General features: G+C 43.1%; 1 protein-coding gene across 1 annotated transcript; it reads left to right on the top strand.

Moving 5' to 3' along the window:
- Positions 1-312: 312 nt before the first annotated feature.
- LOC133421819 (zinc finger protein 835-like) lies at positions 313-9615 on the top strand. Its single transcript, XM_061711596.1, has 2 exons — positions 313-556; positions 6688-9615. Exons 1-2 carry the CDS (start codon positions 364-366, stop codon positions 7668-7670), a joined length of 1176 nt encoding a protein of 391 aa, XP_061567580.1. The 5' UTR covers positions 313-363; the 3' UTR covers positions 7671-9615.
- Positions 9616-14010: the final 4395 nt, after the last annotated feature.

Below are 14010 nucleotides of genomic sequence, written 5' to 3'. Positions count from 1 at the left end.
TGTAGACATAGACAAACTTAAAGACTGTGAAGTGTCAGAATATAAACCTCTGTGATAGTCGTTAAATGATCTCGACTTAAAGACAGCACTTATAAACTTGTTGTTACATTTCTTATCCGATAACCCATAATCCTCAATAACTAACACGGGAAGTGCTGTCCCAAAATCTCCATACATTAGAGCACTTTTAATCAAATGAATAAGTGGCAGGGGAATGGCTTTACAAACATGACCAGGCTGCAGCTGCTCAACGCCTACCTGACGGAGCTTTTATTGTGAAGGTCCCTGAGTCGGTTTCCGGTCGGGGTCTGTCGTTTCCGGTCCTGGTTTGTTGTTTCTATGGTTGTTTCTCCCCGGTAAAACATGACCAAGCTGCAGCTGCTCAACGCCTACCTGACGGAGCGGCTCGCCGCGCTGGTGCAGGAGGTGCTGGACGTGGTGACCGACACCGTGGCCGAGTACCGGGAGGAGGCGGCGCGGAGCCGCCGGGAGAGCGACGGGCTCCGGCGGCAGCTGCGGGACATCCTGCTGCTGGAGGCCGACGGAGACTGGCTGAGTAAGAACTCCCTCCGGAAACACGCGGGTTTAAGGTTCAAACCGGCCGTAAACCCGGAATACCCAGAAAATCCTGGTGTTAAAGGGGTTTTCTGGTTGATAAAGATCAGGTTTAACATTCGGCTCTGGTTAAATTTACATTTGTTTTTTAAATGTTGTTTTTAAAGCATATGTTGCTTTCAGTTTCCTCTTTTCACTGATCAGGGGTCAAGAACCGGTGGTTTGTAAAGGAAACAAACAGCTGCTGTTTTCAGACGCCCTATTCATATTTATTTATATATATATATTATTATTATATTGAAAAAAAATGTATGGTCTTAACCATTAATATATATGCAGACAAAAAATAAATAAATAAATAAAAAACATATTTATTTATATTAATGGTTAATACCATACATAAAAAATAATAAATATATATTAATAAAATAAATATATATGACATATTATATACTAAAAATGCATATATATTTTTTATTTTTAAGTGAAAATCTAATCTTTGTTTTTTATTTTTTTATTTTTTATTTATTTTTTGTCTGCATATATATTAATGGTTAAGACCATATATATATATATATATATATATATATATATATATATATATATATATATATGCAGACAAAAATAAAATAGAAATAGAAAAAAATAAAAAACAAAGATTTTAAGAAATATTACGTTCTGCAAAGAAATATGTTTTTTATTTATTTATTTATTTTTTGTCTGCATATATATTAATGGTTAAGACCATATATATATATATATATATATATATATATATATATATGTGTGTGTATGTATGCCTTAGGTTTTTATTTTTAAGTGCAAATCTAATCATTGTAGTGGGTGTTGATATGAGGCCAAAAGACCCCCCAATTTTAAAAAAATACGTTTTTAAGACGTAAAACGGCCGCACACCCGGAATAGCGCGTAAATCCTGGCATTAAAAGGGTTTTCTTATTGATAAAGATCAGCTTTAACATTCGGCTATGATTAAATTTACATTTGTTTTTTAAATTTCTGTTGCTTTCAGTTTCCTCATTTCACTGATCCGGGGTCGAGAACCGCTGGTTCGTTTTCAGACGCCGTATTAACCTTCGCTTCCTCCTAATATCCACTTTCTTTTTTCTTTTCACGTATAAAATAAAGGTTTTTATTTTTCTGGGGGAAATTAAAAGGGAAGTCTAATCTGAAATATTGCTTTGCAGAAAGTAATATCTCTTAAAATCTTTGTTAATCTTTGTTTTTTTATTTATTTTGTGTCTGCATATATATATATATTAAAAGTTACACCTACCGCAAGAAAAACAAACTTAGCCGCTTAGCCGCTATTACTTTGAAAAGCTCACAATTTTGATGTTTCCTGTTTCCATCTGTTCTTTTAATGATTTCTATTTATTAAATAAATGTCTCTGCTCTTGACCAGCGTTTACTGCTGCTGCATCTGGAAACTTTGTTTGGAAAACCAGCCCAGTGGAATATAAGATCATGGAGACAGACGGGGAGGGAACGAACAGAAAGAAAGACCGGGATTTATTTAAAGAGGAATGAGTGTTTACATGAGGGTTAGCCGACCAGTCAGAGTCAGAGCCACAACCGTGGATCTATTAATAAAAACTGGATGGGACGTCAAAAATGGCCGCCCATTCATTTCAATGCATTTTGCTGACTCAGCGCATACGCCGAAAAATTTCTGACTTCCGGGTTTACTTCCGCGTTAACGGGCCCATAGAGCATGCTCAGTTGAGTCACCTCCCATGATGCTCTGGGGCCTCCCATCATGCCCCGGGGCAATGACGCGAATATTAATATAATATGTATTAATATAATATATTAATTAATGTATATTATTACATGTATAGTATTACATATATTATTAATGTATTAATATAATATAATTACATAATATATATTAATATAAACATCCGTGGAATGCACGGACACGGCTGTGACGTCAGCCGTGACGTCACGCCCAGAAAGAGACTTTTCTTTGACTTTTCTGGCCGTTATAAAACATTTTTGACGGATATAAAGTCCATGACTTAAAAATATAGAATACAAAGATTAGTAATTGCCGGTGATTCCACCTGGAGGTTCCTGTGAACCGTTTTAGAGGACGATCTTTTACTATTGCGGTCTATGGGGAAAAAAGCTTTCTGGGCCCCATGGGATTTTTAGATGCAGTACCGCGGCTGAACACTGGGGGAAACCGGCGCGCCTTCTGAGTGGAGACCGGGGGGCTGGTCACAACCTCTGTGTTTCTGCAAAGAGCCACATCAACTACCCATGATCCCTCACTCCCTGCTCTCTCTGAGACATAAAAATACCATTAGAAAACGGAAAGGTGGAATCCTGCACTCTGATTGGTTGTTAACTGTGGTATAATGATCTGATTGGTTGTTAACTGTGGTATAATGATCTGATTGGTTGTTAACTGTGGTATAATGATCTGATTGGTTGTTAACTGTGGTATAATGATCTGATTGGTTGTTAACTGTGGTATAATGATCTGATTGGTTGTTAACTGTGGTATAATGAGCTTATACCACGGCTTCTATTCTAAAGTCTCATCACAGCAGATCATTCACGTCAGAAAAGCAACAATGAATAGTTTTTTAGACAGTCTGAAAGTCCACGGCTGCACCTTTATCTCTGCACCGTCTCCAGACCTCCCTGCCACCTGGAGTGTTTACCTGGTGTGTTTACCTGGTGTGTTTACCTGTATTAGTCTCTTCTCTCTTCTCCAGTTGGTCGATCTCTCCAGATTTCAGCTCCGCATGTCGTCTGTTGCTCGTCTTTTTGTTCGGAGACAGGAACTCCTTAATCCATTCATCCATCGTTAGCTCCTCCCCGGAGATCAAAGTTTACCCTCAACATGCTAATTAATTGTTAACGAAAAAAAATAAATTAAACTTTAACACGAGCTACAAACCCAGACTAACAGGAGCGGCTGGTGTCCCCACAACCACCGGTGCAACAGTGAACTCAAAAGAAGAAATGCAGACACTCTGGTGGCTTGAAAAAAGTAAAAAAACCTTTATTTAGACTGGGTTACATCTAAAAAACACCAACGCGTGTCGGCTTGCGCCTTCCTCAGGGTGTATGGAGACAAGACAAAACCCAAACATAATTCTAGGGGATTGAGTTGAGCTGTGGCTCCTCAGGTCTGTGCAGTTCTCCTCCAGGCCTGAAGGAGGCGCCGGCAGGAGAACCCACATATTCTGCTTCCTGAACAATCAAACAAAATAAATTGACTGTTAGGGCTGTTCGATTAATCGATTTTAAATCGTAATCGCGATTATGTAATTAGAACGATGTTAAAACGTGAAACTCGTAAAATCGATTTTTCACTTTTTTTTTTTTTACCTTGTCTGCACACATATTAATGATTGATACCATATTAATGATTGATGGAAATACCTCTCAATACCTGCGACCAGTGCCCCATGGGAGAGGCTCTTTAGTGTAGGAGGGGGCGTGGTAACCATGGTGATATACTAACATGGGAGAGGCTCTTTAGTGTAGGAGGGGGCGTGGTAACCATGGTGATATACTAACATGGGAGAGGCTCTTTAGTGTAGGAGGGGGCGTTGGAACCATGGTGATATACTAACATGGGAGAGGCTCTTTAGTGCAGGAGGGGGCGTCGTAACCATGGTGATATACTAACATGCCACCGCTAGACCGGCTCGTGTTCCAGCAAAAAACTTGCAAATGTAATGAGTGACATTACACACACCTACCTCCTTCATGGGTTGATTATTATTTAGCATGCAGAAACCCAGTTTAGTTTAATTAGAAAATGTCTTGTTTTATATAATTGGAAATATAACTTACCGTACGTTTGCAAGTGCTGATTTTTTTTTTCAGAGATAAAACTTTATATTTTATTATATTTTTTAAAACTTTTTTTCAACTTATTTTAAAGAGTTTTGCACTTTATTCATTCATTTTTGGTTTAATAAGAGCAAGGTTTGCACTTAAAGCCCAATGGGGCAAATGTTCAATAAAAAAACAGCATATTTGAAATCATTTCTTTGCCTTTTGTCAATTCACAAAATAATCGTAATCGTAATCGAAAATCCGATTTTGAGAGAAAAAAAATTTGAGATTTTATTTTTGGGCAAAATCGAACAGCCCTACTGACTGTTAATAAGTTACACAGACCATACCATACAAAGAACACAGTTTTCATTTTGGCACTCATGATTTACGTTATACTGCTACACTGTGTAACTTATTAACAGTACATCTATTACAACACTCATCCAATGCGACGCTAAAATACTCGCAGGCTTGAAGGTCGGAGTGCATCTGTGATTGGATAGCCATGTTAATGTCCGATATTCTGTGTTCTACCGTGTGCCGGGACAGTTGGATGTCTGATACCATTCGTTTTAGTTTATCGTTTTCAGGAGACAAGATTTCAACAACGTCACTGAGGCACGTTTTGACCAACTCCCCTTCATTGTGTGCCTTTTTTGCCCGTGCGATGTTCCAAGCAAGTTTATACGATGCAAGCGTTGCAGTCTTTGAGTGCTTCGTACATTTTTGGAACAACTGTGTCTGCTTTTCTGTTTGACCTTTCAAAGCGACCAACTTGTGCTTGCAAAGTTCAGTCCCCTTTGGAAATTCCTGGTCGATGTTAGCATGGAATGAACTGAAGATTTGAAGCCTTGAAATGCTCGAATGATGCCTGACATATAAGGCAGACAAAAACTCTCCCACTCTGTTAAAAAAGTCCTGTGTTCATCTTCATACTTTCGTTTGGCCGTGCATTTTTTCCCTGCCATTTTGAGTTTATTTATTTTCTCTTCAAATTAGCAAAAGCAAAATTCAACCCGAGGTGGATCTGTGTCAAAAGACTGTGTGATCAAAGAAGAACTCCTTGATATTGTGCCATTAAACGAATCCGTGGCGTAGATATGAAAGAAACAATGATGCCAATACTGAAATTAACTGCAATAGCCACAGATGGAGCGCTAGCTATGAGAGCTCAACAGAGCAGGCGACTTTCGTACAGCGACGCGGGTTCAATTCCAGTCGCGGCACACTTTGCCCTCACTTCCTACTAGGGCTGAACGATTTTTGAAAAATTAATTGCGATTTTTTTTTTTTTCCTCAATATTGCGATTGCGATTTAATATGCCATTATTTTTTTAAAGGTCCTGTTCTCATGTATTTTTCAACTACACAAGCAATAAATCAGTCTGTTTTATAATAAACAATGTCAGATTTATTTAAAGCACAGATTACAACAATAAAGAAAACAAATCTGTGTCTTTACCTCTTTAACACGTCTACACACGTCTGTACACACGAGTGTTATGGGTCGTTCTCTCTGAACCCAATCACACGACACCAAACCGGGTTAAACTTTAGCCAAAACGAGGCGTAGTTTAATAGAAAAACTCAGAAAAACTCCCACAGGAAACAAAAAAAAAACTTTCCTCACAGGGAACTCAGAACTTCTTCACAAATAACTTGCATAATAAATAACAGGGAGACAAAAAAACACCAGCAAACTAACTAACTAACAAAGCTCACAGAGTTAACAAAACGAACCAGCAATGAACAACTGGCAGCCCCACTCTTTAACCTTTAACCTTTAACCTCCTCCTGATGAGCTGACGAACTGCAGGTTCAGGCTCACAGCGACTCAAGGCTGATCTATGGTTTCGCGTTAAATCGACGCCTACGGCGTAAGCTCTGCCCATATATTTATAAATCCCCGGCTGGCCGAGCCCTAACACTGAGGCCATGGTAGAGGTTACGCGGCACCGCTCTGCTCACTCGCACATTACGTGACCAGATCACGTGACTGGTCAAATCACAGCCTTTGCGGTTAGAACATTTTGTTTTATCACATCGCGATATTATCGCAAATGCAAATAATCGTCGCAAGAGCCGCGCAACGGCGGGCAAAGAGCCACATGCGGCTCGGACACCCCAGGTATACATGGTTGCGGAATTATTCTATTCGGAAAATCGGAATAAACCAGCCACTTCGGAATTAAGTTTAATTCAGAATGGCCATTTTCATTTATAATTAGTTGTTTACATGGTGATTTTTACTCGTTTTAAATGGGATTTAGCTTTAGCTTCAGCTCACGTTTCTCCTCTCTGTTGTTTCAGGGTCCGGTAGTTCCGGTGTCGGAGCTCTGGCTCCGCCCACCGAGCAGCAGCAGCCGAGGCCTCGGTCCGAGGAGCCGGACTCCACCCTGAACCAGCTAGCGGCTAACGTGGCTAACCGGCCCGGGCCCGAGCATGTGGTTTCCGTGAAGCTGCTAGCGGTGCAGAGGGAGACGCCGCCACCGCCACCGGCTACAGCAGCTCAGCTAGCGGAGGACGAGAAGCCCGGCGAGTCGTGGGAACCGACGCCCAAACGCGACCAGGAGGCCGTCAGCAGGACGACGCCGCCGCCGCTAGCGTCTCCGTCCACCTCGGCGCCCAGAGTCCACGTGGACGAGGAGACTCCGGCCGCCGCAAACCGGATCAAAACCGAAGCCGTTAGCGACGCCGAACGTCAGCCGGAGCCCGCAGCAGTGGCGAGCGCCCACGCGGCGCAACGAGTGGCGGTGCGACAGGACGCTCACGGAAACAGGAAGTCGTCCCAGGAGGAGCAGCCGGCGGCAGCGGCGGCGGAGGCAGCATCCGCAGCCGCGGCGGTCGCTAGCTTCCTCCCTGAGCTGGTGCACCGCTGCCCGCGCTGCGGCGACGCCTTCAGCGGCGCCGACAGCCTGCGCCACCACCTGGAGCAGCGCCGGAAGACGTACGCCTGCGACTGGTGCTGCAAGTCCTTCGCGCAGTCGGCCGACCTGCGGCGCCACCTGCGCACGCACACGGGCGAGCGGCCGCACCGCTGCACCTTCTGCTCCAAGAGCTTCAGCCAGCGCGGGAACCTGCGGCGCCACCTGCGCATCCACACGGGCGAGCGGCCGTACGGCTGCCCGTTCTGCTGCCGCACCTTCAGCGACGGCGACACCATGAAGAAGCACAAACGGACGCACTCGGGCGAGAAGCCGCACCGCTGCGCGCGCTGTGGCAAGAGCTTCGGCAGCGCCGGCGGCCTGCAGCTGCACGCCCGGAAGGACATGTGCTTCGTCTCCGACGCCTGAGTGGACGGTTGGAACGGTTCAGGGACGCTAGCGTCCTCCGCTAGCCGATAATCGGAGCTGACTTTCTCTGTGGTCCGAGACACTGCTAGCTAAACTACGACACCAGTTCAACCCGCGGCTGCAGAGTTTCAATGGGGAAGTTAAACCGAAACGAGAGCTAGCTCAACAGCGCAGTACGAGCTAGTTACCACCGGCGTACGGGCCAGGTACCGGCGTACGAGCTAGGTACCGCCGTACGGGTTAGGTACCGCCGTACGGGTTAGGTACCGCCGTACGGGTTAGGTACTGCCGTACGGGCCGGGTACCGCCGTACGGGTTAGGTACTGCCGTACGGGCCGGGTACCGCCGTACGGGTTAGGTACTGCCGTACGGGCCGGGTACCGCCGTACGGGCCGGGTACCGCCGTACGGGTTAGGTACTGCCGTACGGGCCGGGTACCGCCGTACGGTACACATTAGGGTTGTAATGATTAGGGGTGTAGCAATATATCGTGCCACGAAATATCGCGATACGTGTCGTGGAGGTGACAAACTGTAGTTATTAATATTAATATATTTTGTTTACTAGTAGAACCGTGGTCGCACGGGGCCTCGCGCTATGGGCCGTTTTTTTTTCGTCCTTTTTTCCTTTTTTCCCTTATAAATACCAACAGTCACGTTCCATTACAGACCTAAATGTGTACTAGTCTGTGCATATCAATAAATATATGTGCAATGATGCCCCTGTCTGTTGTTCAATACAACTGATCAGACCAAGCGCAGACACAAGCTGCTCTGATCCAGACGGTGGAGTTGGAACAAACTGTCACACAATGTCGAGAGAACGAGACAGATTCAGGAAATTTCCATCAGGGGATGAAAAAAGAAAAAAACTAAAGAAAATGGAAGAGTTTAATCCCTCTCTGAAAGGCTTGTTTGATAAATTTGTTACAAAAATCACCGATCTGACCGGGTCTCAAGCAGCCGTGGCCCCGCGTCGAGGCAAGAGATGATGATGAGGCAGGGGAGGGTATCCAGTATTTTGATCATTGGAGAGTTAAAATTGCGCATATAGACACCCGATCCGACCCGAAAAACCAAAAATTTTGTCAGGGCCCCCCCTGACCATTTCACACGGGGCCTTGCAAATCTCCCAGACGGCTCTGCTTGGGTACTTTTATCCAGGTTTCCACTCGCTAGTTTTTTTAAACTAAAGTTTCCGCCCACCGAACAGCGGTTTAGTTTCCATTGTTGTTTCTCGTGTTGTTTCTGAGCATCAGTATTACAGGGAACTTACACCGGGAACTCGTGCAACGAGAAACGTTCCACACTGTTTGGAGTGCAAAAATAAATTGCGATTAAATGCGTTTTTTTTTTTTTGTCGCGTTATTTTTCTGTAATTAATTAATTAATCAATCGTAATTAACGCGATAAAGTCCCAAACCCTAGTTAAAACAAAATCACTACATTGGAAAAGAAATCAGCGTCTGCTCGTCTTGACTGGATACATCTGTCCCAACATCGCGCTACAGTTTGTATCGTGATGTTTTTGTATCGTGAAATGTCGTGGCAGATACATTGTTCCAGCCCTAGTAACATGTCGCCCTTTGAGGTGAACGGGTAAGAAGGAGAACCTGCAGTTCCTCTACCGACCACTAGGGGGATTTAACGGGTAAGAAGGAGAACCTGCAGTTCCTCTACCGACCACTAGGGGGATTTAACCTGCAGTTCCTCTACCGACCACTAGGGGGATTTAACGGGTAAGAAGGAGAACCTGCAGTTCCTCTACCGACCACTAGGGGGATTTAATCTCCATCCAGGTTACAATGTCTGACTTTACAGCAGAAATAAACACATTTACTGTCTGTTTGTGTCTCCATCATTACATTTGACATCCATGACGACTTTACTCGGGAATCTTTCATTTGTCCCATCAGGTATAATGTTGTAAAATCAATAAAAAATCAATAAACGTATGTATATTTAGCAGCTTTTTCTTCTGATAAATGACCAGAGGAGACGGGGAGAGTGGGGTAAGTGGTGCCATTTCTTCCTTTATTGCATTTAAAGCAAAGCCTCCAAATAAAACTGGTACATAGAGTTTAGGATGTTGTTTATCTCTGGGAACAATCACTTTTAATATAAAGTAAACTGTATAAGAAATATAGCTTTTGAAAAAAAAAAGTGGTTTTGTGGCACAAATTGCCCCGAGCGCAGGGTAAGTTGTTAGAGAAAATAAAACCGGGGTATAAATATAATATAAAACATATAATTTTAATCTCACAAACAATGATTCTATACAAAAGCAAAACAAATTCAATACAAAATAGCTTATTTATGGTTTATTAAACGTTTTTGTCAAGGAGCGGTTGGAGTAGGACCCAGATGCAGGAGTTCCAAAAGATAGTGATTTATTGTACTTAAATCAAAGAAAAGCGCTTCTTAGCAGGAATGCAAAACAAAAGAGCCTAAACTTGACACGACACATGGAGTTAGAAACAGAACGGACCAGCAGGAGCGAGGGAAAGACTAGACCAGATATACAGAGGGGTTGGTGTAGACCAGGGGTTCCCAACCTTTTTTGTGCCGAGGACCAGCACAAGTACAAACAAAAAGCTCATGGACCGGTTGACAATTTATGTCAGGATTAGGTATTCATTAGGTATTAGGATTCATACAGAACTTGGCAAAGCAGCCTTCTCCTGCGCTGCTCCCTGGTCCTGGAACAACATTCAGAACTGTCTTAAACTTTCTGGACTCATCTCCTTGGGTGAATTCAAGGTTCTTCTCAAACAGAATCTAACAGAAATGTGCACCTGCTATTTTTAATGTAAGGTATTGTAATGTTGTTTGCACTGTTTGTTGTTGTTGTTGTTGTTAAATTGATTTTATTGTTGTTGCACCAGTTAAGCCTCTTGGCCAGGTCTCCCTCGTAAAAGAGATTCAGTCTCAAGGGATTTTCCTGGTAAAATAAAGGTTAGTAGTAATGTCAATTTTAATAAACATTTTAGAAAAAAACAATGCATTTTAAATAGGGCTGCAACTAACGACTATTTTAATAGTCAACTATTATCACCGATATTGAAACGATTAGTCGACTAATCGGATAATTAGTAATTTTTTCTTAAATTTAGTATGAGATTGCTTTTATTATGTGGCAAATGATAATAAACACGAGAAAGGTGGTACTTCAATGAAAAATAGATATTTTATTCAACTTTACTGCTGTTCATACAAAAAGTAAATAAAAAAACCAAGGACAGGCACAGTGATCAGTCAGTATAGACATAAATCAATAAACCTCTGTCCATTATTTTTCATGTTTTAAGGACGGGCAATTGTGTTATATAAAAAATAAATGATAAAATAAAATAAAACGTCTCGTATTTTTTCTCCATCAAGTGGGTAAATGGGTTCTGGATGGCAGGACGTTCTCTGGGTTGAACTGTATCATTTGTTGAAACCGTCACCATCAACCGTGGAGAGCTGCTCATATCACAGATCAGCTGCAGTTATTGATCAGTGAGGGCAGTCGTCTGGTGCAGGAACACGTCTGCTTCTTTTGAAGAAAGGGGTCCATGGTGGCTCTTCATCGGTCTGCATGCATTTAATTTAAATACTTTTGTCAGGCACAGTCAGGCATAACGTTAAAGCTCTTTTAAAGCCAAAATACGCTTAATATGTTACCAAGGAGAGTCCGTTTCGTTCAACTGTCCGAGGTGCTTTTTCTTCAAATGCTTGTGCGTTACCGACGTGCTCCCGTGATAAGCAAGGTCTCCTTTGCAAGTCTTCTTTTTATTCGCCTCATCCAGGCTAAAACGCTCTCGAACTTTTTAAGTTTTGTTACCCGCAGCTGCAGAGACGCTGTCGTGCAGCGCGGCTTTCGGCAGAGATTGTATGTGACGAAGTGAAGTGAGATGCCTCACTCCATTGGAAAAAAAACTTTGGTGACAATTGTCGACAATTTTGATTATCGATTTTTGTCGACAACGTCGGCGAATCGTTGCAGCCCTAATTATGATCGGAACACAAGCCATTTCACGGCCCGGTAGTAACGGCTCTACGGCCCGGGTGTAGATGGTCAGGGAAGTCAAGAAATAACTGAAACACAAAGACACGGGTTTCATCTATCTATCTATCTATCTATCTATCTATCTATCTATCTATCTATCTATCTATCTGTCTGTCTGTCTGTCTGTCTGTCTGTCTGTCTGTCTGTCTGTCTGTCTGTCTGTCTGTCTGTCTGTCTGTCTGTCTGTCTGTCTAGGTGTAGCTAAACTAAAGCACTAAGCACATGTGTGAACTGTTTTTTAAGTTGTCTATAATTGTTCGAACACTGCAATCAAAAAACTTTGTAGAAACTTTACTTTGGAGGGCATAAAATAGTTTTTTTTAACTTAAATGTGTTTACCTCTCAAGCCATGTGTTTCCTTTTTTAAAGGACGATTGAAACAGACGCCCCTCCAAAAATATGTGATCACATGACCAATTTCCTCGATGGTTTTCTAGATAACGGGCTGGAAAAACACACTCTCCCTGTTTGAGTAAAGCAGGATCTGCAGATGCAGTTCTGTGTTTCCCCCAGCAGGGGGCGCTGTGGCGCCGCTAGAGAACACAAACACACTCCAGTTTTGCATTCCAAATTTATTGTTGCATGGTTCCATAAATCACCTGATTAGAAATATAAGAACAACCTGCAGTCACAAGATCAGTGTAAACAACGTCTGGAAAGCCACAGTCGTACATTCAGTCGTGCATAAAAGAGCAACAACAAACTTTAAACACTGTAAACATGAAGAATCCTGAACCTGAACATCTCATCAACAACAAACAAACACTGTAAACAGAAGAATCCTGAACGTTTCATCATCAACAACAGTAGAAAACAGGCAGGAAGTTCAGAGATATAGAAATAGATCAATATATTGCATCATGCAACAACGAGGAAGAACCACTTGGTTTGAAACATCATCATCATCATCATCATCAGGGGTGCAGTAGAGCCGTAATGCTGCAGGAGAACACAGGAGACCCGGATCAAACCCCGATGAAGGAAAAGCTGCTAATCTCCTCCAGCTCTGCTGGATGCTGAAGGTTTAAATCCTCTCTGACGGATGTTACGTAACAACAGTCAGGACTGTCTGTACAAAATACTCAATTAAAAAGAGAGAAACAACCTCAACCACGAATCTGTGGTGGGAATATCTGTGTTTTCAGTTTCAGGGAGCTTTCACCTCTGTCCCGTTTGGAGCAGTTGTTCCGGAACAGGGAGCGTTTCCTCTTAAAGATCGGATCGTTTGGTTTATGTGAACACAGCAATCACGCTCGGATTCGGCGCAAAACAATCGAGCTGAGATCCTAGGGTTTGCTTTCAGACCGGTGGCCCGTTTGTTTTGTTCCGATTCAGGAGCTAAATCCATACAGTTGTCTGGTTTCTCGTTTGTGGGGTTTGTGTTCACAACCGTCTGTAGCGGTTCAAAGCTGTTAACAAATGAACCAACTGTTCTCTCATTGGTCAGAAATGAAGGAAGGAGTTTCCTCTTCCGTACCCGGGAAAAACAACAATGGTCATAACCCCTTTCACAGAGAAGACGCAAAGCGCCGACCGCCGCCGGCTTTCCCGTTCATTTATGTGCTACCAGCGCAAGAGTGGACCGAGAGGGCGCCTGCCTGCCCGAATTGAACATTTTTTAATTCCACCGTGCCGCGCTGTGACGACATCTCGGCACGTCCAATAGGAGAGAAAGGAGAAGAGAGAAAGTTGTGTCCAATAGGAGAGAAGGTTGTGGAGTCTCTGCATCGACTCCTCTCCTTGCGCCGCGGTCGCACAAACACATGAATGGAGTTGTGTCGATTATGTTCTCACTCCAAACGAACCGCTCCAGATCTGTAATGGAAGCGAGCCGAGAACCGAACACTAACCTCTCCTAGGATCTTGGTGTAAGGTTAATTAACCTTTAAACTTGTTTTTGTCCTTCTGAAAACTGTCACATGCTTTGTTAACAGATGTCACAACCGCCACTTCCTAATCTACTCAGGTTTTGGAATGTCCTGATTCAATCACCCTACTGAAATGTCATGATTCAATCACACCCTATCTCTTCCTCCCACTGTCCATAACGGTCAGTTTTTTCAAGTTTCTCAATAAAAGCATCATGCAGAGGAGGGAACTGTGGGAAGAATTTGCTTTCAGGAGTCCTCACTGAGAGTCTTTTTTACTCTGCACTCCACGCTTGCCCCTTCTGCAGAAGTGCGTTAAAGAATCATTCCAGCAGTCTCTAGTGTCTTTCTTTGTTACGAACTGGGTTTAATGTTGATTTAGACCTAACATTTTCTGGTGCCGAAACCCGGGACCCAAGATC

This window comes from Cololabis saira, chromosome 21, assembly GCF_033807715.1.
Source record: "Cololabis saira isolate AMF1-May2022 chromosome 21, fColSai1.1, whole genome shotgun sequence".
Classification (NCBI taxonomy): Eukaryota; Metazoa; Chordata; class Actinopteri; order Beloniformes; family Belonidae; genus Cololabis; species Cololabis saira.
This window is presented reverse-complemented; position numbering and strand designations above follow the sequence as displayed.